Here is a 24,103-nt window from a genome sequence, read left to right as displayed (position 1 = left end):
AAATGGTATTATCTTTTTGAGCTCTCTTTCTGTTAGTTCATTATTAGCATACAGAAATGCAACTGATTTTTGTAGATTGATTTTGTACCCTGCAACTTTGCTGTAGTTGTTGATTGTTTCTAATAGTTCTGCAACAGATTCTTTAGGGTTTTCTATATATACAATCATGTCATCTGCAAATAGTGAGAGTTTCACTTCTTCGTTACCTATTTGGATTCCTTTTATTCCTTTTTCTTGCCTAATTGCTCTGGCCAAAACCTCCAGTACTATGTTGAACAGGAGTGGTGAGAGTGGGCAGCCCTGCCTCATTCCTGTTCTCAGAGGTATGGGTTTCAGTATTTGCCCGTTGAGTATGATGTTGACTGTGGGTTTGTCATCAATAGCCTTTATTATGTTGAGGTACTTTCCTTCTATTCCCATTTTGTTGAGAGTTTTTATCATAAATGGATTTGTATCTTGTCAAATGCCTTCTCTGCGTCTGTTGAGATGATCATATGGTTTTTATTCTTTGTTTTGTTGATGTGATGTATCACGTTGATTGATTTGTGGATGTTGAACCATCCCTCCGTCCCTGGTATAAATCCCACTTGATCATGGTGTATGATCTTTTTAATGTATTGTTGTATTCGGTTTGCCAATATTTTGTTGAGGATTTTTGCATCAATGTTCATCAGCGATATTGGCTTGTAATTTTCCTTCTTTGTATTGTCTTTGTCTGGCTTTAGTATCAGGGTGATGATGGCCTCGTAGAATGATTTAGGAAGTGTTCCATCTTCCTCTATTTTTTGGAATAGTTTGAGAAGGATGGGTATTAAATCTTCTTTGAATGTTTGGTAAAATTCACCGGAGAAGCCGTCTGGTCCTGGACTTTTATTTTTTGGGAGGTTTTTGATTACTATTTCAATCTCTTTGCTTGTGATTGGTCTATTCAGGTTCTCCATTTCTTCCTCGTTCAGTTTTGGGAGGTTGCATGACTCTAAGAATTTATCCATTTCTTCTAGATTGTCCAATTTGTTGGCATATAATTTCTCATAGTATTCTCTTATAATCCTCTGTATTTCCGTGGTATCCATTGTAATTTCTCCTCTTTCATTTCTAATTTTATTTACTTGAGCCTTTTCTCTTTTTTTTCTTAGTAAGCCTGGCTAAGGGTTTGTCGATTTTGGTTATCTTCTCGAAGAACCAACTCTTTGTTTCATTCATCCTTTCTACTGTTTTTTTTGGTCTCAATTTCATTTATTTCTGCTCTGATTTTTATTATTTCTCTCCTTCTGCTCGCTTTGGGCTTTGTTTGTTCTTTTTTTTCTAGTTCTGTTAGGTGTAATTTAAGGTTGTCTATTTGGGCTTTTTCTTGTTTGTTAAGGTGGGCTTGTATCACTATGAGTTTCCCTCTCAGGACCGCTTTTGCTGCATCCCATATGGTTTGATATGGCATATTATCATTTTCGTTTGTTTCCAGATAGTTTTTGATTTCTCCTTTAATTTCATCAATGATCCATTGGTTGTTCAGTAGCATGTTGTTTAATCTCCACATTTTGTCACTTTCCCAGTTTTTTTTTCATGGTTCATTTCCAGTTTCATGGCCTTATGGTCTGAAAAGATGCTTGTTATGATTTCAATCTTCTTAAATTTATTGAGGCTTGCTTTGTTTCCCAACATATGGTCTATCCTAGAGAACGTTCCATGCGTGCTTAAGAAGAATGTGTAGTCAGCTGTTTTTGGATGGAGTGCTCTGTATATGTCTACTAGGTCCATCTCGTCCAGTTTTTCATTTAAGTCTACTATTTCTTTATTGACTTTTTGTCTGGATGATCTATCCATTGATGTAAGTGGGGTGTTAAGATCCCCTACTATTATTGTGTTGTTGATGTCTCCTTTTAGGTTTGTTCATAGTTGCTTTATGTACATTGGTGTTCCTATGTTGGGTGCATATGTATTTATAAGTGATATGTCTTCTTGGTGGAGTGTCCCTTTTATCATTATATATTTCCCTTCTTTGTCTTTCTTAACCTGTTTTATCTTGAAGTCTACTTTGTCTGATATGAGTATGACAACACCTGCTTTCTTTTGTTTGCCATTAGCTTGGAGTATTGTCTTCCATCCTTTCACTCTGAGTCTGTGCTTGTCTTTAGTGCTAAGATTTGTTTCCTGAAGGCAGCATATTGTTGGGTCTTGCTTTTTAATCCATCCTGCCACTCTGTATCTTTTGATTGGAGAGTTCAATCCATTTACATTTAGGGTAATTATTGATATATGAGGGCTTAATGTTGCTGTTTTGTCACTTATTTTCTGGTTCTTTTGCGTTTCCTTGGTTTCTTGTCCCATTTGTTTCAGACTGCCAATTCAGTTTGGTTGTTCTGTCTTATGACTCTTCTAGTTTTCTCTTTGTTTATCATATGTGGTTTTGTTTTGATTATTTGTTTAGTGGTTACCTTGAGGTTTGGGTAAAAAATCTTGTGTATGAGATAGTCCATTATCTGATGGCCTTCTATTTCCTTATACTAAGTCAATTTAATCACTTTCCTCTTCCCCTTCTAAGTTGTTCTTGTTATACCTTATTATATCTTGTGTTGTGGCTGTGTGTTTACAGTGATGAGGTTAAATTTATTTTTGGTGAGTTTCTTCCTTTGATCTTTGATTTTAGTATCTAAGTGGTTGCTAACCTATTCCGGTAAAGATCTGCTGTTTTTCTGAGTTTATCTACCTATTTTTCTCCTTGCTCCAAGCTTTGTATTCCCTTTCTCTTCTTTTTTTCAGGCCTGAGGGCCTTCTTGAGTATTTCTTGTAGTGGGGGTCTCGTGGCCATGAACTCCCTTAGCTTTTGTTTATCTGGGAGAGTTACTATTTCTCCATCATTAAAATATTTGCTTTTGATAATTATAAAAGTATTTACAATAATGTGGATTCTACAGAGTTTTTCTGATATTTCCTTTTTCCTCATCTTTTTTCATTCCCTTGAAGAATTTTTAAGTTAGCACTATAATAGGGTATTAAAAGGCAGCATGTTTCATTAGGTATGCATAGCATTCAAGTTGTGCTTAAGTAATAATTCCTGTATTAATTGCTAAAGTAAACAAAACCTCGCTGTGTTTTGTGGTCTATCTAGTACATAAACAGGTAGCAACTTTATATAATTACTTAAATGAGGAGTAAGGCAGCTTTACCCATTGATTTTTGTGTGTGTGTGAGGAAGATCAGCCCTGAGCTAACATCCATGCCAGTCCTCCTCTTTTTTGCTGAGAAAGACTGGCCTGGGGCTAACATCCATGGCAATCTTCCTCCACTTTTTTATATGGGACGCCGCCACAGCATGGCTTGACAAGCGGTGCATTGGTGCACGCCCGGGATCTAAACCTGGGCCGCCAGCAACGGAGCGCGTGCACTTAACCGCTACGCCATGGGGCTGGCCCCCATTTGATGTTTTTCTTGCTCCAAAGAATTAACAGAAACCATTCTTCTGAAAGTTACTTAGTTATTTATGTGTGTATTTTTCTTCTACTGTCTTTTCAAGCTGATTTGATATCTACTTGCATAGATTAGGGCAATGTGTTGGTGATAAAATTGTTTTTTCTTTTTTGTTAAGCCTCTCACCACCCCTTACACCTCCTATTGTTTTCCATCTCCTGAGTTTTATTTGCTATCTTAATATACCTTATATTTCTAATATCTTTAACTCGCTTGTCAAGAAGAAATTAAAGAGTTTATATAGCAATATTCATATTTAAAGAATAAGCAAAAATACTCCCCCCTATTTATGACCAGTTATTGAGCAATATTTTATTTTAGACTCTTCAAAAAGAAGGAACTTAAGAGCAAACTTCAGTTACCTCTATTAATAAAGGGATTGTGGCATGGGTAACATAACATAATACTTTAAACTTTTATATCTATATCGTTTCCACTTGAATTGAAATATAATTGTCTAGTGTGAAAATTCATTCTGTTGCCCAGAAAATAATCACACTGTGAGATGTGACCCCTTCAGCTTTGTATACCAGTCCTAGTGAAATTCATCCCCTGCTGGCCATTCCAATCTGTGTTATCTCAAAATGAGGTCAAAGTGCAACCATAGTAGTTTGGTTTCACTCTTGAATGTGTGACACTTCATAGCTTCCTTGGAGCAGAAACAAAGGCAATTATTTTGTCTTTCGTCTTCTATGCAGACTTTTCCTGCTGCGAATAATCATATTTAGTATATAGTAGTTTCACCAAAAATGTGGAAGACGGACTTACTCTCGATAAGATAGTCTTAATTGCTAGTTGCTAATAAGGACCTGACACAGATGACTCTGTTGAGTGTAAGGTCTTCTGGACATTGAACTTTTCCCTAACATCATTAAAGCAAGCATCTTTTATTGCCATTTCCCTTAGCTATCTTGAAGCATCTTCGTGGTACAATGAAGTTTATCATATTTTAAAATAACTGAATTCTCTTGTAGAAATACCCAATTCCTTTTTATCTAACTAGGCAATAAAATTCATTGACGTACTTCTTAAAAGGCATTTTCTATCAAATATCAAAAGGTATTTTCTATCAACTCTCTTATTTTAACTCCCTTATGCTAGTTCCTGTAGGGCTTCAATCAGTTAAGAAAAATTTTGAATTCTAGCCCTTCTACTTTTGTTTCCGTTGGAAAAACATTTCCTGGTTTTTTGTCTTTTTCCTCTGCGTGTGAAATCTACAAAATGAAAAAGGCCTGATTTCTTAGCCAAGAAGCATTTGTTGTAACCATATATATTTTTTTAAGTTTCTGTTTTTGATGACCTTGAACAAGTTCAGTTGTTTATCAGCCTTTTGCTTGGCAGTGGAGACAGCGATGCCAACATTTATTTTAATATGTCGTCTTTGCCTCAGTTGGATTGTCCCTTGGTGAAGCTTATTATTTGTGGCAACTACATTCCACAGTAGCACTCAGTACCTTCATTATGTCCTATGATGTTTAATCTAACCTAAAAATTATTTTTTATCTAATCTAGAAATCACGGTTTTCTTTTTAAAAGCTTCTCATACCTCTGTTTTGAATATTTCCTTTTCTCATACTGTTCATTTGTGCTTGCCAAGACAAGGAAGATTTCATTTTCAACTTTCATTTAAATTATATTGAAAACTTAAACTGGTACTTCCTTTTGGAGAGAGTTTAAGTAAAAAACAAAAGGGAATCTAGAGTTAAAAACTAAGTTTTAAACTAATCATGGAAAGCATTCATCTTATAGGGGTCTTTGCCCCATTTACTGGTGCATTTTGAGAATTATTTTCAGGTTTTCTGGAGACATTAGAAGCAAATAATTCTCCACAGTAATATTTTTTTTTAAATCTTTCTGCTTACTTTTGATCTTAATTTGTTTTAAACTGTAGTTCCTGGCAGAGAACTTTAGAGCTGTGGAGTATATGATGCGTTGTTTTATAGGTAAATGTAAAAGTTTCATTCTCTTCGAGTTTTAGAATCTTCCTCTAAGATGCTAATTTTTAATAGTTCTGAATCTGGTCATTTCAGCATGTAGTCTCCAGATTACTTCTTCAACATGGCTCTGCTTTTTAAATGTTTATTTCGACTGTGTGATAGTTTTGACTTTAGAATTAGGAGTGCAGGGGATTAAAGTGGCCTTTCCTAATGTTCTACCAAGAAAATAGATATTATTAAGCTGTTTTCAGTTTATAGATTATAAAAGAACATAATTCTGATACTTTATATTTAGCATTATGAAATATCCAACTTAATTTGGGTGGTAGTGTTAGAAGAGGCAGTTCAATATAGTTGAATGTTGAGTTATGGGGTTTTTTTCCTTTTGTTTTCGCAAGAAAGATTTGCCCATTTTGCTCACATCCTAGTTCAGATTATATGTCACAGAGACAAAATTTGCTTAATTTGTTAGCTATTTAGTTGGAATTCACAGCATAGTGGAAAATGTTTGCAGATAATTCTGTGCAATAGTAGAAACTTCAGTTGATTCCTCGTATTTCTTCAGGGCAGTGATCACAACCAGATTCAACGTATGCACAAAGCAGCGGATACCATGGTAGCGGCCGTCGCTGATTGCTTTTACCATGTTGGATCCATTGTCAGTCTCAAAGACCTACTTCCAGCTAGGTGCCTTGAACTCAAATAGCTTTTCACACAGACTTCAGGATGTGAGCTAAGGTATGGCCTTTTTTCATGAGCTCGGCCTACATATGGGTTGACAGTAACCTGCAATTTTTATAGAAAAGAGACTACTGGCTATAGTTTAATGTCAGACAATGACTAGTTGTAGTCATCATTAGGCAGGTAGTGTGTTCTTCATATATTTGAAGTACTCACGTTTCGGAGATTATCCCTTTTTTTGCTGTATGTTTTTGTCAAAAAGACTATCCACCTAAAAATTTCTCAGTAGAGCCTAGTATAAAGGTCTAAGATATATCTGCTTTATGATGCAACCATTGTCTTCAATATGAGATGTATATGGTCATTTCTTTCATATAATTGGTGTAAAAAATAATATTTTTTAAACTTCTGTGGATTTTTTGCACTTTTTCCAACATTTTTTTATTTTGTGGTCAGAAAAATATAAAATTTATCATCCTAACTATTTGCACAATTTAATAATAGGAATTTCTCCTACTAATCATCTTTTAAAAACTAGAATTAGAAAATTGTTATTTGTGAGTGGGGCTTGAAATTTAGAAATCAGTAGTTTTCCAAGAGTAAACTTGCTTTAAATTGCATTGATAGTTTGCTCCTCACACCAGAGGTTCTTGTTTCTTCAAGGAGAAAATGCCTCCGTTCTGGAAAAATGAGCTTCACTCCCATGTCTTCCTTCTCTGCTCGGCAAGATGTATTTCTTTAAGTGAAATCTTTACAGAAGGTACAATGGATCAACTGATGGATGACAGATTTCAGGACACCATCTTTATTTTATTATAGCTGTAACCATAACTCTTCTGTTTTCTCAAACTGCTTGCTATTGCTTTCCTGTTATGGGTCAGTGGCCCTATTATTTAAGAATTTTTTAAGCCCTGTGATTAGAGAGAGAATCATTTACAATTGGTGGGGTAGAGAGTCCTTATAAATCAAAGGGTGTACTGTCAAGCGGCTTATGCACTTTTCTTGACTCTCAGTGTTTGACACTGATTGTGAATAGCTATTGGTAAATTCAGAAGTTGAGAATCTGTTTGAGCTTGTCTAGTAGAATCATATCTTTATTAAGGAAATTGTCAGACTCACTATTAAACTGTTCTCTCAACTTTGTTTCATAGCTGTAAAAGACAGAACATCTTATTTGATTCCAGCAGTAAGAATGCCTGATATTTCATTCTTAAAACATTCATTCACTGTATTCTCCTTACACACATGCACAAACATATATGTTCATGTACACGGACACACAAAGAAGTTGATGACTGAAATGATAGACAGTCATGCTCTGCATAATGATATTCCAGTCAACAATGGACCAAATATACAATGGTGGTCCCATAAGATTAGTACCATATAGCCTAAGTCTGTGGTAGGCTATACCATCTAGGTTTGTGTAAGTACACTCTATGATGTTCACACAAGGACGAAATGGGCTAACGATGCACTTCTCAGAACGCATTCCCCTCATTAAGCAATACATGACTGTACAGTATAATATCTACCAAGTGGTTCCTGAGAGGCAAAGGAAAGTTGGCCATGTGTCCTCTGTGACTTCTTATACCTCAGGGAAGGTAAGAAGAGAGCATAGAAGAAAAGGCAATAACCCAGTGACACATTATGCCTCTTCAGTTAAATCATCTTGCCAGGTGAGGTAGTATATACCTTATAGTCAAAAATATCTGTGGATTCTAGTTTTTCACACACTGTGAGAACCAATTCAAAACACATGCATAATACTGTATCCATTTACCCTTGCTACCCACCTGAGTGGCTCTTCTTAATGTATCTCTTATTATCTACCTAAAGTTAAGTGCTGAATTTCTTCTGAGCAGATTTTTGTCTTTGTAATAAAGAACAGTTCATTTGTACGTAGATAACATAATATTATTTTTTTAAAGCCTCTTCTATCTTCTGTTAGTCTTTTTATAGTTCTGTAAGGCTCCATGCCCACTTTGTGAAATAATGTTTTAATATAATATAATTAATGTTTTAATTATAATATATAATATAATTTTGTTGGTAGGTATACAACTAGAAAAATAAGTGGTGTGTAGTTTAGATCATACCTTAGCATAAATACTTTAAACACCTATATTTATATATTATTTCAGTTTGTTTTAAATTATCTATTTAATAAATTAACGAAGATATAGATTTTTAGTATCTAAGCAGTAGTGTAATGATTATTATGTGAATAACGTGCTGAGAGTTGAAATAGAAAAAACGAAATTGATGTTTAGTTATTTTCAGTGAATCTTGTAATAAAATACCACTATGTTCATCTAGAAAATTTAAAGAAACATTTTGATGCCTTATGCACTGAAACCTTACTGTAATATATCCAGTTTGATGTAAGCTTATGTGCATTTTAGACCCTGAATAGAGAATAACAGAAGAATGTCTTTAAAATGATTATACCCTAAAACTTAGTGTCGAAAAAATTTCCAGTGTATAGAACCATGTTGTATTAAGACACCTAGTAGTGAACCTGCATTTTACTCTGGAATATCTCTTTTTCTTTCCCTTGGAAGTTAGTATACTCTGAGTGAAATACAAATAGTATTAAAATAAAAAACTACATATGGTTCTTTGATTCCCAAGTCTTAAAAGGCAGAGGATAGACATCTGTCATTTTTAGGGATAGAAGTGATTTCTCTTCTAGATATTTATAATTACTATAAGTGTGTTTTCAAAGGTATGGATCCAAGGACATATCGGGTATCTGAGTCTTTTTATAGTATGACTTTTCTACAATGTTGATTGATCTCTTGTCTGTTTTTGCTTTTTAAGGGAAAACCTATCCAAAACTTTATTTATTATGCTAGGCATTATTCTTTGGCTTCAAAAGCAACAATGAATCTAATGTAAACTACCCCTGATATATATCACATGTATGTCAAATGAAATGCACACTATCATTTTGATTTTTAACTACTATTATTGACTTATGGAGGTATTTGTTTTTCAATCCTAAAATCTTAATTTTCCTTGCATTTCTTTCCGTATCGAAAATATTTTTTTTAGATCTAAAAGAGAAAATGTTAAAACAGGAGTAAAACCAGATGCATCTGATCAAGAACCAGAAGGACTTACTCTTCTGGTCCCAGACATCCAAAAGACGGCCGAAATCGTTTATGCAGCCACGACCAGTTTGCGGCAAGCAAATCAAGGTACGATACTATTCCTTTTATGCTACTTTTCTTTTGAACCAAAGATGTTTCATTTACCTACTGAAAATTGCCTTTCTTTTCCCTCGAGGTTAATGGTTTTCAAGCAAGTTCATTTATCTAAAAATTTTGTTCTGTGTCAGGTTTTCAAGTTAATTATGAACAGTGTCTAATTTTAAAATACTTGCCTCTACTGTGTATGATTGCTAAGACTAAATTTAGTGGGCTGACAGCATGCCTTATAAATTGCTCTTTTCTTCCCATTGAAAGTCATAAAATTGAAAAATGCCGTTGCATTAGATGGAAAATAGTACATTAAGATTATGTGTGAGAATTTAGTTAAAATTGGTATTTTCGTGTATTAGCAACAGAAGATATAAATGATTCTGCATTATCTATTGTTTCACTTCTGCTGTTTTTGCCTGAACGGATGAAACCTAATTAACATTTTAAGAATTTAAGCTTTAAAATTGATAAGGATTTTTTAGCCCTATTAGTTATGTTTATGAAATAGAAAGAAATCTTTTATTCTTAAAATGGTACAATAGGACGATAATTGGGAAGCGTTTGGTAATTTTGTGGAATTCAAAATTTGAACTCTAGAAGTTCATTATTTTTTATTTTAATCTCCTAAAATGTAGACTTATGTTATTTATCTTGCAATATAAATACAGAAAAAAAACTAGGTGAATATTCAAAGAAGGTGGCTATGAAACCCAAACCTTTATCAGTATTGAAATCACTTGAAGAAAAATATGTGGCTGTTATGAAGAAATTACAGTTTGGTAAGTGGAAATTTTAATCTTCATTTATTCAATTTTCATTTCACATTTTTTAATAGTGCTATTGAAATGTGTTCTAGTAAATTAGAGATTTTAAAACTTGCTTGTACCATGAATTATTCATATTCTCTCTCTATATATATATACACACACACACGAAAATTTTTTTTTTTTTTTTAATTTTATTTTATTTTTTTCCCCCAAAGCCCCAGTAGATAGTTGTGTGTCACAGTTGCACATCCTTCTAGTTGCTGTATGTGGGACATGGCCTCAGCATGGCCGGACAAGCGGTGCGTCGGCACGCGCCCGGGATCCGAACCCGGGCCGCCAGCAGCGGAGCGTGCGCACCTAACCGCTAAGCCACGGGGCTGGCCCCACACGAAAATTTTTATCATCTTTTTTTCTCTTTGAATTCCTATCCATATTTATAGTTATATTTGGAAATCATGATTCAGTGGACATGTAGGAAAAGCAAAAGGCCAAATGTCTACAAATAGGCAAAAATGGTTTCTTTCTTTACCTCTCCATTTCTGTCCTGAAGGAAGTCAAGACCTGGGACTTTGAACAAAGTCTGTTATTCTTACCATTTTAGAATTCCAGACATTTACCTTTAGAAAATATATTTGCACATAGTTCACGTGTAGCCTTTGCCTTGCCATTCCAAAACTCTTGACAAGTAAGGACCATGAAAAGATCCTATCAGCACCCCTCATAGGTATTAGTCTATACATAAACACTAGAATTCCAAATGTTGATGACCATTATTAACTATTGCTGTCTGTGCCTCTTTTCCATCTTTGAGAACCAGCCCAAAGGATTTTGACTATAATAGAAAGAATACTAAAATAGGAGTCAAAAAACATAGATTTTTGTCATACTGTCTTTGAAACCTCAGTATAAATCATTTAGCTTTTGCTCTGCTTATCTCTCAGGTTTGCAATAAAAATCACGAGATAATATATTTGAAAATGATAAAGCACTCAGGCAGATCTTTGAAAAGATCTTGTTCATCATCTTAAGATTAGAAGAGTTGAGGCAAAGTATATACTGATATTTAGAAAGAATATAACAATTTTCCAAGGGATCCTTGTTTTTGGATAGTTGTGCCAGCCATTGACAGGTTGTGACCATCTTGTAATAAACACTTGAATTCAGGAAAATGTAATAACCCTCAGATTCATTCAACACTATATTAATAACTATAAATGATTATGAAAGTAACAAAAATTCTGTGCTATATTCTTGAAGTTACAAAACACTAAGAAGAAATGCTGTATAAATAGAGAAATGAAACACAGACATCCTCAATGGGAGATCATATAAAGGAATAATTAGAATTACCAGGAAAGGGCACACACAAGTATGATCATTGTAGCCACACTCAACAACACAGTTATCAGGAAAAGTATGCTCAGAGTTTAAATAGACTTCATTTTTAAAATCTCTCAAATGAAAACATTTGTAGTGATAATTTACGTTTTGGTTCGCCTACATCATACACAAATATGTATTAATGGCTTTAAAAAACATACTGTAATGTTCATGTAATTGGAAGTGTTTAGCTACATTCCATCTCTATATATTCTTTAGTTCTTTCAATCCAAAAAGTTTTCTTCCATCAATATGAGTGTGCTTATGCTTCTAAATGTGTGAGAGATTCTAATTTAAAATTATTACCTCTAATTAAGAAACTTAGAGTCATACGTCAGAGCCCTTGATTAATGTTAGCCAGCTGGGAGGCTTCTCTCATACCACATAAGATCATAACCTTTCCAAGCTGGATATGACTTTAAACATAATTGAGTTTTGATACCCATTGACTTTTAGAATAACTCAGAAAAAATACATGTTTTCTGTTGAGTTTTGTTTTAATAAACTGCTTTTTCTACCTTATATATCAAACATTTTCCAATATTATGATTCTTCTACAATTTGATATTTATTGACTGCCGAATCTATCATATGTTGTACGGTCTTTGTTTAACCAGTAACTGTACCTTTAGGTTGTTTCCAGTTTTTCCATAACATATGCAACATCTCAATGACCATCATTGCATAAAATATTTGTACACAACCATGATTATTTCCTTAGGACAAATTAATAGAAGAGGAATTGCTGAGTCAAACAGGCTGTATGTATTTTGCCACTGACGTTATCTTTAATTGAATATTTTAATAAAATTTTGGTATAAATAGACCCTGTTCTCTTATATATATATGATATAAAAATTTTCTTCCAGGCGTGAGAATGGGCTCATTCATGTTTGTGTCTGGTGGATTGCTGTTTATAAAATTTAAAGGAGATGTATCCCTATAGTATGTGAAACATAGCAGAGTCGGGCAGATGAGAAAACTCCAGTTTGCAGATTTACTGATAGAAACTAGTCAGTGATCTTGCCAAGATATAGTATGTTTGATCAGTAACAGTTATATGTATTGTGTGATAAAGTAAGCTTTCAACATTGCTTCTTAAATTAGATTCTACTTGTACAGAATTGGTGATAGTTTCTACAAGAAATAAAGAGTGCCTTTTTTTTCTCTGAAAGATTTGTTAAATAAAGATTGTGGCAGTCTTATTTTAAACACTGTAGTGCACAGACCTGTGACATTGTTTATAGGTCTTTCCCTTTTTTCTAGATTATAAGCTCCTTGAAGGCAGATATAGTTTCCTATTTATCATTTAACCCAAATAGCCTAGCTTAGGACCTTAGTTCTTGGTAAAATTTACTGCATTAATGTTAATTATGATTAACATTAATGTTTTTCCAAATATTTAGAATTTTACAAACACAAGATCAAAAGTTATCATTGCTACTGCTGTTGCTGCTGCTGCTGCTTCTCTCTTTTTTTGGGGGGGGGTGGTGGTGAGGAAGGTTGGCCCTGAGCCAACAGCTGTTGCCAACTTTCCTCTTTTTGCTTGAGGCAGATTGTCCCTGAGCTAACATCTGTGCCAGTCTTCCACTATTTTGTATGTGGGTTGCCGCCACAGCATGGCTGACAAGTGGTTTAGGTCCATGCCCAAGATCCAAACCTGAAAACCTGGGCTGCCGAAGCGGAGTGCACCGAACTTAACCGCTACACCACGGTGCCAGCCCTATCTTTGCTTCTAATGACAGTATTTGCCCTAATAGGTGGTTTTGATTTAGGGTTATAAGTTAATTAAATATCTTTGTTTTAATCCATTAGTGGAGTGGGGTTAATCTGAATCAGATAAATTTCAAATTCACTTTTTTTTTTGCTATTGTATACATACATAGCTTATAAGTAAAGAATAACTTTTAAGTCCTTCTAAATCTGCCTAACTAAATAGTTAAGAATTAGCCCATTGATTATTTTCTGTGAAAGTACTTAGAAAATTACCCTAATAATCTTCTGTTCTGTTAATTTAAATTCCAGAAGTAATGCTAGAGTAAACTTCAGCGTGGCATTGCTGTTTTCTGATTCCAGATCAGTGCAAATGTAGAAAGACTTATTCTATTTTTTAAAAATGAAATATAAGGAGAATACTTTTGGCATTTTGTATTCTGAATTATTTTGGCAAAAATACTATATACCACTCATTTTAAGAATAAATTATCTAATACTTTGCATTGTCATTTAGCTACTTGATATAATATAATCTACCAGCATGTTCACACTGTAGGTTAAAAACCGTTTTCTTTCTTTCTTCTTCTTTTTTTTTTTTTTGTTTTGTGAGGAGGACCAGCCCTGCTAACATCCAAGGCCAATCCTCCCCTTTTTTGCTGAGGAAGACCAGCTCTGGGCTAACATCCATGCCTGTCCTCTTCTACTTTACATGGGACGCCACCACAGCATGGTTTAACAAGTGGTGCGTCGGTGCGCGCCTGGGATCCGAACTGGTGAACCTCGGGCCACCGCAGTGGAGCGCGCACACTTAACCTCTTGCGCCACTGGGCATGCCCTAAAAACCATTTTCTTTTACTTCCAGTAGATATTCCAACCATCCAACAGTAGGTGTTACATAAACATTTATAGTATACTGTTCTTCCACATTGCAGTCCCCTCTGTTTCGGGTGGAAGAAGGGTTGGAGATTTATTTGTGATATTTGTCATTATAGCAACTATCCTCTATTCTGGTTCTTTTTTTTTTTTTTAAGTGTTTTTTTCTTCTTTTTCTTGTTTTAGATACATTTGAAATGGTTTCTGAAGATGAAGATGGCAAGTTGGGTTTTAAAGTAAATTACCACTACATGTCTCAGGTGAAAAATGCAAACGATGCAAACAGTGCTGCCAGAGCCCGCCGCCTTGCCCAGGAAGCTGTGACACTTTCAACCTCACTGCCTCTTTCATCATCTTCTAGTGTGTTTGTGCGCTGTGATGAGGAGCGACTTGACATCATGAAGGTAGAAAAAACAACTTTTTCTCCTATCTCTCTGGCTAATCTAATTATTCCAATATTCATACGAAGCACTAGAAATAGAATGAATTTTAATAAGTTCAATAAAAATTCTGTTGACCATTTTGGATATCAGTGAAAGAAGTCCTTTTCTAATGTTCAGAGTATGTGGATGATACTGCTGTTGAAAATAAAGATTTAGAAGAAAATACCAAAATACTTTCCTTGAGCAAAGGCTATGCACAGCCTGTCCTAGTTTTAGAAACATAGTATGAAAGGATTTAATGCTAGTCAGTAGAAAAAAAAGTTATAGGATTTCTTCCTTGTCATCCAAGATACTTCTCTCATGTTTTATACCATCAGTCTTCAAAAATTATTCTTGTTTTTTTCCTAGGAAATATATGTATTTACAGATCCATAAGGTCTATGAATTAAGTAATGGTAGTACAATGATAAATAACCTGCACCTTTATGTTTTAACACTGTGATCTGGCCTTAAATTTCAAGAGGTTACTGCAGCAAGAAAATTTTAAAGATTTAACACGTAGGGGCGGGTGGGGAACCTTTCTTTACATTTATGATTTAAGTCGTGGGTTAAATATTCTGTCTTCCTTAGATACACAGCTGCAACTATTGAGCCATTGATTTGAGGAAGGTTTTTTGTTTGCTTGCTTTTTCGTTTTGCTCTTTTGGATAATTTTTCATTAGAAATCTCATAGACCTTGCCTATTGGGCCACACTCTTATCTTCTCCTTGTTACAAACAATAGAGCCAATTATAGGATGATTGCCTAGCGAAGTATTTAGCACTAAATGGACCACATAAGTTAAAACTTATGACTTGATCTCTGTGAAGCATTATGCTGTACCTAACATAAAGGATGCCAACATGGAACCCCAAAGCATAAATCAGAGTTGTCACTGATAGAGACGTTAATGCCACTTGCCTCCACACATAGCTATTCAGGACCAGAGGTTTTGCTGCTCATGCCTCACACAAAAAATATCTGTTGATTAACTGAGACGAAATTTGTTACATAATTCTGACACTTACTGTTGGGTTCTCTGCTGTTTTTTGGTCTACCTGTAATCCTAAGGAAAACACTTATTGTTCTCTCAAAACATTTTTGTTCGCAAGTTGTTACGTGAGAACTTTTATTCTTGTTATCTGCTTGTCTCATTGTCACCGAGAAAAATATTAAAAAGTAAGTTATTTCTTAAAACATTGACTTATCTGAAGATTTAGAGCAGAAAATTACCTTCATACATTTGAGATATGATAATGAATGTAACTGGAATCTCAAATTGTTGAAAATACTGTAAAGAACATCATGAAGGAAAGCTCTCGGAAAAAAGTAACTTAAGGGGCGGGTCCCGTGGCATAGCGGTTAAGTGTGCACGCTCCACTGCTGGCGGCCCGGGTTCGGATCCCGGGCGTGCACCGACACACCGCTTGTCAGGCCATGCTGTGGCGGCGTCCCATATAAAGTGGAGGAAGATGGGTACATATGTTAGCTCAGGGCCAGTCTTCCTCACACACACATACACACACACTAAATAAATAAATATTTTTAAAAAATAATAAATATTTTAAAAGGTTTTTGATGTAAGCTTTCCTGCTCCCCAAAAGGCATCTCTCTTTTAATAGCCCATTTTCACCAAAACCAAATGACTTTAATCCTAACATAAAACCATTTCCTAGTCCTGTATTTATTTTTAACTTTTAGCTTCATTTTTAACACATCCTGGTCGAGATATACATAGGATATAAGAAGGTTGTTCTTATTTCTTGTTGGATTGTGTTTTTCTAAATAGCAGTGTTTAAGAATAGTAACATAGGGGCCGGCCCGTGGCTTAGCAGTTAAGTGCACGTGCTCCGCTGCTGGCGGCCCAGGTTCGGATCCTGGCGCGCACCGATGCACCGCTTCTCCGGCCATGCTGAGGCAGCGTCCCACGTACAGCAACTAGAAGGATGTGCAGCTATGACATACAACTATCTACTGGGGCTTTGGGGAAAAAAATAAATAAGTAAAATTAAAAAAAAAAAAAAAAGAATAGTAACATAGGCTTTTGTGTGTTTGTATATGTGTACTAGGTTCTGATAACTGGTCCAGCGGACACCCCTTATGCAAATGGCTGCTTTGAGTTTGATGTATATTTTCCTCAAGATTATCCCAGTTCACCCCCTCTTGTGAATCTAGAGACAACTGGTGGTCATAGCGTGCGATTCAATCCAAACCTTTATAATGATGGCAAGGTAATGTAATGCAATCTTTTGTTTCTAATGCTAAAGTACTGTAATCAAAGGTTCTTTGTAATTTGAACAAAAATTTTGTTTTAATTATCTTCTTTCCAAGAGTGTATAGCTTTCTCATGTTTCTCCACCCTATATGCAAAGATGAGCCTGAGGAATGAGAGAGAAGGAACCGAAAAGGGCAGAAACACCACAGTGTTAAGAAGCACTTACCATCTTAAGAAGTTATTACTGAGGGTCTAGCTTATTCATCACATTCTTGGACCAATTAAGAGCTTTCTCCACTCAGAATACAGTAGAGCCAGGTGTCAGTCTTTGCCTCTCACCTTTCTTTACTTTCCATATCTCCAATTCCAGTTATCTTTTTACAAGTGCCTGAAGATAGATGAATGGCAAAAGAATGATACTGTCAATTCCGTGTTCCTTTTTTGCATATCAGAACTTTTTTATGCTATCATAACTATCCATGTTGTCCATGATACATATAATTTTGAACTTATTTTTAGAGTTAAATTTATGTTAAAATGTTTTATATTTTCTTGTATTATAAATAGAAAGATGCATTCCTATCCAAAAAGAAGTTGACAAAGAGATATAATAAAAATCATTTCATATGACAATAAACTTTTAAAAACTAGATTTAAAAGAGCAGTCATCACTTTTTAAAGTACTTTGGACAGTTTGGTGGAATTTCAACAGTAAATTCCATGCTGAGAGTATTTAATGTTTAAAAATCACTGGGAGGTTAGAAGAAATTTATAGACTTCACAGACACTTCTTTGATGATGTGAGAATAGCAATTGCTTGTAGTTGATATGGTTTATTAAAGATGACCAAAGTTTTCTCCTGGTTTTGCCTTCCTAGTTTCAAAAGGTGCAGAAACTAGGAGCCTGCCTCAAATCTGTGCTTGCAATTTATCATTTTGTCTTCATCATAAGCTCAAATCATAAAACTGGAATTCGCTTTCTGGGTTTATTGCAGGAGATTTAACCAGAGGTAGACCTTACTTTCCTTGGGAGAGCAAAGAATAGATCTTTTATAACTGAGCAGAGAAGAGGAAATAGTAATGTTGACTTTACTCAAGAGAGAGACTAGAACCTGAATAGAGTTAAAGTGTAAAATGTTAAAATTTATTTAAGAAATTACTTCCTTAAGACCTAGTGGTATAGGGAAGAGGGTAAGGGCTTGGAAGTCCAGTATCCTGAATTATATAGTCTTTGTTCTATTACACACTGGTAACAACATTTAACCTTTGGTTCCAGATCTATAGATAGGGATAAGAATACCTGCCATTGGGAGTCATGGGGATGCTCTAAAAATCTAATGGGATGGTACACCTCACAGTACTTTTAATAATAATACACAAAGATACAAGACTTTTAAAATTATTAATGAAATTACTTGCTGAATGAATTAATGTATTTTGCATTATTGCTTTCACAGAGCTTTGAAAGAATAACAAGGAGATAGACTTCTCTGCTTTTTTAAGGACTGCTTATTTTCAAGTCTGTTACTCATTATATGAAATTTCTAGTTTACAAATACAGATAAAATGTCCCCACTTCTCTTTTTCCCAGAGTGACTTTTTGACCTGTATTTGGTAGATGGTTTGAGTTCATTCTTGCTGTCTGAGTGAATAAGTATCTAATGTGTCTTAACGTTTGTTCAGAGGAACCCTGGAGATCCTTAAGACCCTTTCAGGGGGTCTGTGAGGTCCTCCTCTTTCCAACTTCATGTTTGTTTGAGGCCAGATGTTATCCATATACCTCAACCAAAACAATGTTTTGCAACCAATTGAATGTAGAGGCAGATATGAAATCAAGATCTCTTCTATGAAGCTATATCCCATTTTTGAAATTTTGAAAGAGATTTTTTAAAATGTGAAGTAGTACCATTTTTCCTCACTGAAAATTTTTTGTTGTTTGGAAAAGAGTTATTTTTCATTAGATAATGTTATCTCTATTAACATGTCATAGGTGCTGATTCATTTTTCATTCCAAATAAATTGTAATGCCACACAGATTTGGATCACGTCTGGAGATGCCAGTTTCTTTTAACAGACCAACCCTTAGGGTTTTGTTTGGGCTCAGAAAACTGAGATACTTTGATATGTTAGCATTTCATTTTTATTTCTAGTTGTGACAGTTTGCTTTTAAAAAGTACTCCTTTCGATTCTATTTATGCTTTTTCCTTTCTTCCTCAGGTTTGTTTAAGCATCTTAAATACATGGCATGGAAGACCAGAAGAGAAGTGGAATCCTCAGACCTCAAGCTTTTTGCAAGTAAACAAATTTCTCTGACAGTTTCACTTAGAAAATAAAGAACTATGTATGTTTAAAAAAGTTTTTTTTAGTGACCAAAAATAAACATAGTACAAAAAAAAAAATAGATCGGTACGGAATACATATTAAATAGCTTATAGATGAGCAGTTAGTACAATGGAGTCTTATCTTATCTGGAGTTTAGAATCTTAAGTTAAGGCATAAGACAAAAATTGCATTTTGTCAGAATTGCATTTTAAAAATTCCCTAAGTTGCCCTTAAAGTACACTATGGTGCAACAAGATAAAATGAGATAGATCAGTCTCTCCCATCTCTGAGTCACTGTAAGGCTTAAATTCATGTGAGTAGAATATAATAGACTACATCTATATTACATATCTGTCCACATATGATATGGTTCTTCTATAATCTAGTAATAATGGGACTCATCTGAGGCTCAGAAGTACTGTCCTGGAATTCATAAAACTTGGCATTTTTATTTCTTATTTTACAGAGCATTTGACACACACATTTCATAGTCTTGAATTTTGTAAATAAATTTCCAGAAACCACTTGAGCACATAAAATAAAATGTTATATAATATCCCATCAATGTTTTTCACCAGTGCTTTATCTTAATAGTTCAGAATTTCAGCAAAGAGATGGACAAGTAAGCATATTAATAACATGAATTAACTTTGTTGCTTGTTCATCGAGGAAGCAGAAACAAATCATTTTTGCTACAGAATAGTTTAAACTCACACTTACAGTTTAATGTTTATTTTAAGAAACACTACTATAAATTATGCCCAAGTAAGCCTATTAAAGTTGCCCTACCCTCAAAGGACTTTTTTATACATTCTTATTTTGAATAGATTCAGGATGTCACTTTTTTCATTCTCTGAAAAGACCTTGTAGCAGCCTCAAGAATTAAAGAGATAGTACTATAATAAATTGTTTTTCCTTTTTGCTAATCTGGAGACCAAGAAAAAAAGAGGTTACATGATTCATGCAGAGTAGCTAAGGAAGTTACTAGAATATTCCTCCATGTAACAACTACTTCATTTTAGAAATGATTTTGTCAATTATAGTCCAAAAACCTTAAAATATTTTTTCTATGTGTATGTTACTCTTGTCAACATAAATTAAGCTTATGATGAGTTTTACTATGAAAGGAAACTCAGAGATGTCTTATTTTTCATGAAGTAAGTTAGACTTACCTAAGAATTTGAATCAATTTTTGAATTTTTGTTGAATTTATATAGTTTTAAAAATAAATTTACAATTAATTTTCAAAGTTTTTTACTTCAAAATTTGATTTTCTTTTAACTTTTATATTGCCTGTATATCTAATATATACCAAAAATCCTGTGAAATAAAGAAACTTATACTTAAGGGTTTAAATTTTACAAGTTCAGGAACTTTACCCACACATAAAAGTGATCTTTTCTATATGTAGTCATGGACCGCATAACAACGTTTCTGTCAACAACAGACCACATATATGACAGTGGTCCCATAAGATTAGCACCATATGGCCAAGGTGTATAGTAGGCTATACCATCCAGGTTTGTGTAAGTACACTCTGTGATGTTCACACAATGACAAAATTGCCTAATGGCGCATTTCTCAGAACATATTTTTGTTGTTAAGCAATGCATGACTGTATTCCCTTTAGGGTTTTTTGTCATATACGTAGTTCACGTAGTTATAATTAACGTAGCAGAAAAATTATTTGTATGCTGCTCTGGTCACTTAACGTTAGAGCATATCCATTTTTCCAAATTACAGTTTTATAATTTCTAATTGCTATGTAATATATCTTTTGAGTTCACATACTGTAATTGAACTATTTCGCCATTATTGACTAAATATTTCACTTCTATTTTTTTTAGTTTTATAAATAATACTGTTATTATATGACTTGCTCTATGTTTTAGATAGTTTCCTGAATCTAGATTTCCAGATCTGTGATGAAATTGACTTGGGCAGGAGCATGAGGAGGCTGTATCTTTTCTGTGGCAAGAGCGAATAGCCTAGGGCCGGCCCCGTGGCTTAGCGGTTAAGTGCGTGCACTCCGCTACTGGCGGCCCGGGTTCGGATCCCGGGCGCGCACCGACGCACCGCTTCTCTGGCCATGCTGAGGCCGCGTCCCATATACAGCAACTAGAAGGCTGTGCAACTATGACATGCAACTATCTACTGGGGCTTTGGGGGGCGGGGCGGAAAGGGAAGAGGATTGGCAATAGGTGTTAGCTCAGAGCGGGTCTTCCTCAGCAAAAAAAACAAAGAGGAGGATTAGCATGGATGTTAGCTCAGGGCTGCTCTTCCTCACAAAAAGAAAAAAGAGCGAATAGCCTTGTCTTCTTCCAGATCTTAGGGGAAAAACTTTCAGTCTTTCCCTATTGAGTATGATGTTAGCTGTGGGTGTTTCATAAATTCCCTTCATCGTGTTAAGGACCTTCCCCTCTACTCCTAGTTGGTTGAGTATTTTGTCATTGCTTTGTCTGTGTCTGTTGAAATGATCATGTTATTTATTTATTTATTTGAGGAAGATTGGCCCTGTGCTAACATCTGTTGCCAATCTTCCTCTTTTTTTTCTTTTTCTCCCCAAAGCCCCAGTACATAATTGTGTGTCATAGTTGTAGAGTTGTAGCTCCAGCATGGCCCGATGAGCAGTGAGCGGGTCCGCGCCCAGGATCCAAACCAACGAACCCTGGGCCACTGAAGCGGAATGTGCAAACTTAACTGCTACACCACTGGGCCAGCCCCTGATCGTGTTATTTTTGTTTTTTATTCATTAACCTGATGTATTGTATTAATTTTTGGGTGTTAAACCAACCTTGCTTTTCTGGGATAAACCTCATATAATTCTTTTTATATGTTACTGGATTCAGTTTACTAATATTTTGAGGATTTTTGCATCCATATTCCTAAGAAATATTGGTTTGTAGTTTTCTTGTGATCTTGTTTTATTGGCATTATACCATAAATAAATGCATCTAGGCAGGAATGCATTGCTCTTTGTTGTCTATTAGAAACTTTCTTCAGAAGCAGACTACAGAGCCTAGAAAATTTTAGTTGGATTTGGGGACCCAAAGTTGTTTTACACTTTTATTTATCATATGTGCACAAAGGAGAAAAGTACTTTTGTCAGATTGAAAATCTTCCACAAAAATTTTTGACGGTTATATACAATTAAAAAGGTTTCAAAAATATTTTGAACCTCTTTGTAGTGAGATTCTTAAAAGAATAATATTTATTTGTATAAAAATATCACATTTTTTTAGTCTTATGCTGCAGGTCTCATATCCAGCAATAACCTAGTAATAGTTTTGACTATTTGAATAATTTAAGATCAGAAGTTTTACTGTTCATTAGAACTGTCATCAAGAATGATTACATTTTATCTGTAGCACCAAATTTTAGCATTGTGTATGTAACTGGTTTTTAATGTTGCTATAATGTGCCTGAAATACCTATTAATGCCTTATAGATAGTTCTAATTGGGTGTGTTAATAAAGATGTCATGTGCAAGAAGAGTTCAACATATTTAATGGTTCACGTAATCAACCACTTATAAATGGTCATAAATGTTAACAAATATATACTACCATTTTTCTTAAAATAGAAAGTTCTGCAAATCAGCCACTGATTACAGTCCTAGTCAATAGCAGCATAATTTTCCATAGAGGCAGGTACTTACTTTTTTGAAAGGCCAAAAACATTTTACTAATTAAGAGTGTTTCTTTCCCTCACCCCAAAAATGTTATTTCATATATAGTTTCTTATTGCAAATTAATATTTTGGATTGTATACTCTGTACTTTCCTATGTTTTAAATATCTTTAATAAAATTTTTTAATGTACCTGACCAAGTCAAAGAATTAAATCTTCTGACAAAATATAACATGAAAATAAAGGAAATCAGAAATTAATAATTCCTAATGGGAGTGGAGTAGGGGGAGGAATATGGCAAATTGGTGGATAGTCTAAAGATAAGTTGTAAGAATGGATAGTGGTAGGAATATAGTGACCAAGTGAATATATAAAATGATAGGAGACAAGATTGTTGACTAGTTGAGTGGCCTGGTAGAGACCATAGAGCAGGGTTAAAAAATTTTTTTTTTTTTTTTTTTGTGAGGAAGATCAGCCCTGAGCTAACATCCATGCTAATCCTCCTCTTTTTGCTGAGGAATGCCGGCTCTGAGCTAACATCTATTGCCAGTCCTCCTCCTTTTTTTCCCCCAAAGCCCCAGTGGATAGTTGTATGTCATAGTTGCACATCCTTCTAGTTGCTGCATGCGGGACGCGGCCTCAGCATGGCCAGAGAAGCGGTGCGTCAGTGCACGCCTGGGATCCAAACCTGGGCCGCCAGTAGCGGAGCCCGCGCAGTTAATGGCTAAGCCACGGGGCCGGAGGGTTAAAATTTTTGTTTGGACACGTAGTAAAAGGAAGCTGTTATCTGGCTCTTGATTTAATCAGTCCCTGAACAAATTACGATGAGAACGTCTTGCAGTTTCGTGGATACTAATATGAAGCTAACAAGGAAGGAGAAGGACAATAAATTCAGCCTCTGAATAAGTCTTTAACTCTTGATTTTGTGACAATATCAAAGAATTGACTAAGAATCAGTGAACCTACATTATGGAATGAAAATATATTTTGTTTATTATTAAGTTAACTTAAATATTGTGACTATATGTATATAATACACTATGGTGTGTAGTGACTCCAGGTCATGTTTAACTTTATCTGTTCTTAGGTCGTGTATTTCACTTTAAGGTTCCCATTTTTAAAATTTTCTAAGAAAATATATCCCTTGACTTCTAAGATGCATATCCTTGACGTTGTTTAATCATCTTTCCTAATGAAAGTCCAATTCCTGTTAATCGGTTTTCATTTATGAAGTGAGCAGATGGTATCTAATGTTTTCCTGCCTCCAAAGATGTTATATTAGCTAGTTATATAGGTATATTAGCTAGCAATATTATATCAGCTAAGAATGGGCTCGCTCAATATTTGTTACATCTGGAAAAACAAGCCTTCTGGTATATAAGTGGGGGTGTTGAGGTAGTCTTAGAGCTGTGTCATCTTGCCAATGAGAGCTTCCAATAATAAGATTTTTGTGATACTGTGGAAGTTCATTTTCTTTGGAACAAAAATAAA

At 34.7% G+C, this 24,103-nt stretch overlaps 1 protein-coding gene across 12 annotated transcripts in view; it reads left to right on the top strand.

The window, feature by feature from the left end:
• Positions 1-24,103, top strand: part of BIRC6 (baculoviral IAP repeat containing 6) — a 236,286-nt gene that overhangs the window by 202,853 nt on the left and 9,330 nt on the right. For 11 of the 12 annotated variants that reach the window (XM_087436940.1, XM_087436939.1, XM_014781248.2 and 8 more), the window contains 5 exons: positions 9,141-9,286; positions 9,958-10,068; positions 14,212-14,429; positions 16,517-16,678; positions 18,879-18,956. In XM_087436940.1, coding sequence (XP_087293066.1) covers positions 9,141-9,286; positions 9,958-10,068; positions 14,212-14,429; positions 16,517-16,678; positions 18,879-18,956 — 715 coding nt within the window. Of the gene's footprint in view, positions 1-5,967; positions 6,141-9,140; positions 9,287-9,957; positions 10,069-14,211; positions 14,430-16,516; positions 16,679-18,878; positions 18,957-24,103 lie in introns of those variants that run through there. The other variant, XR_001389958.2, reaches the window with a different exon arrangement.

The sequence above is a fragment of the Ceratotherium simum genome, chromosome 11, assembly GCF_057802395.1.
Source record: "Ceratotherium simum simum isolate JZ-2026a chromosome 11, ASM5780239v1, whole genome shotgun sequence".
Classification (NCBI taxonomy): domain Eukaryota; kingdom Metazoa; phylum Chordata; class Mammalia; order Perissodactyla; family Rhinocerotidae; genus Ceratotherium; species Ceratotherium simum.
This window is presented reverse-complemented; position numbering and strand designations above follow the sequence as displayed.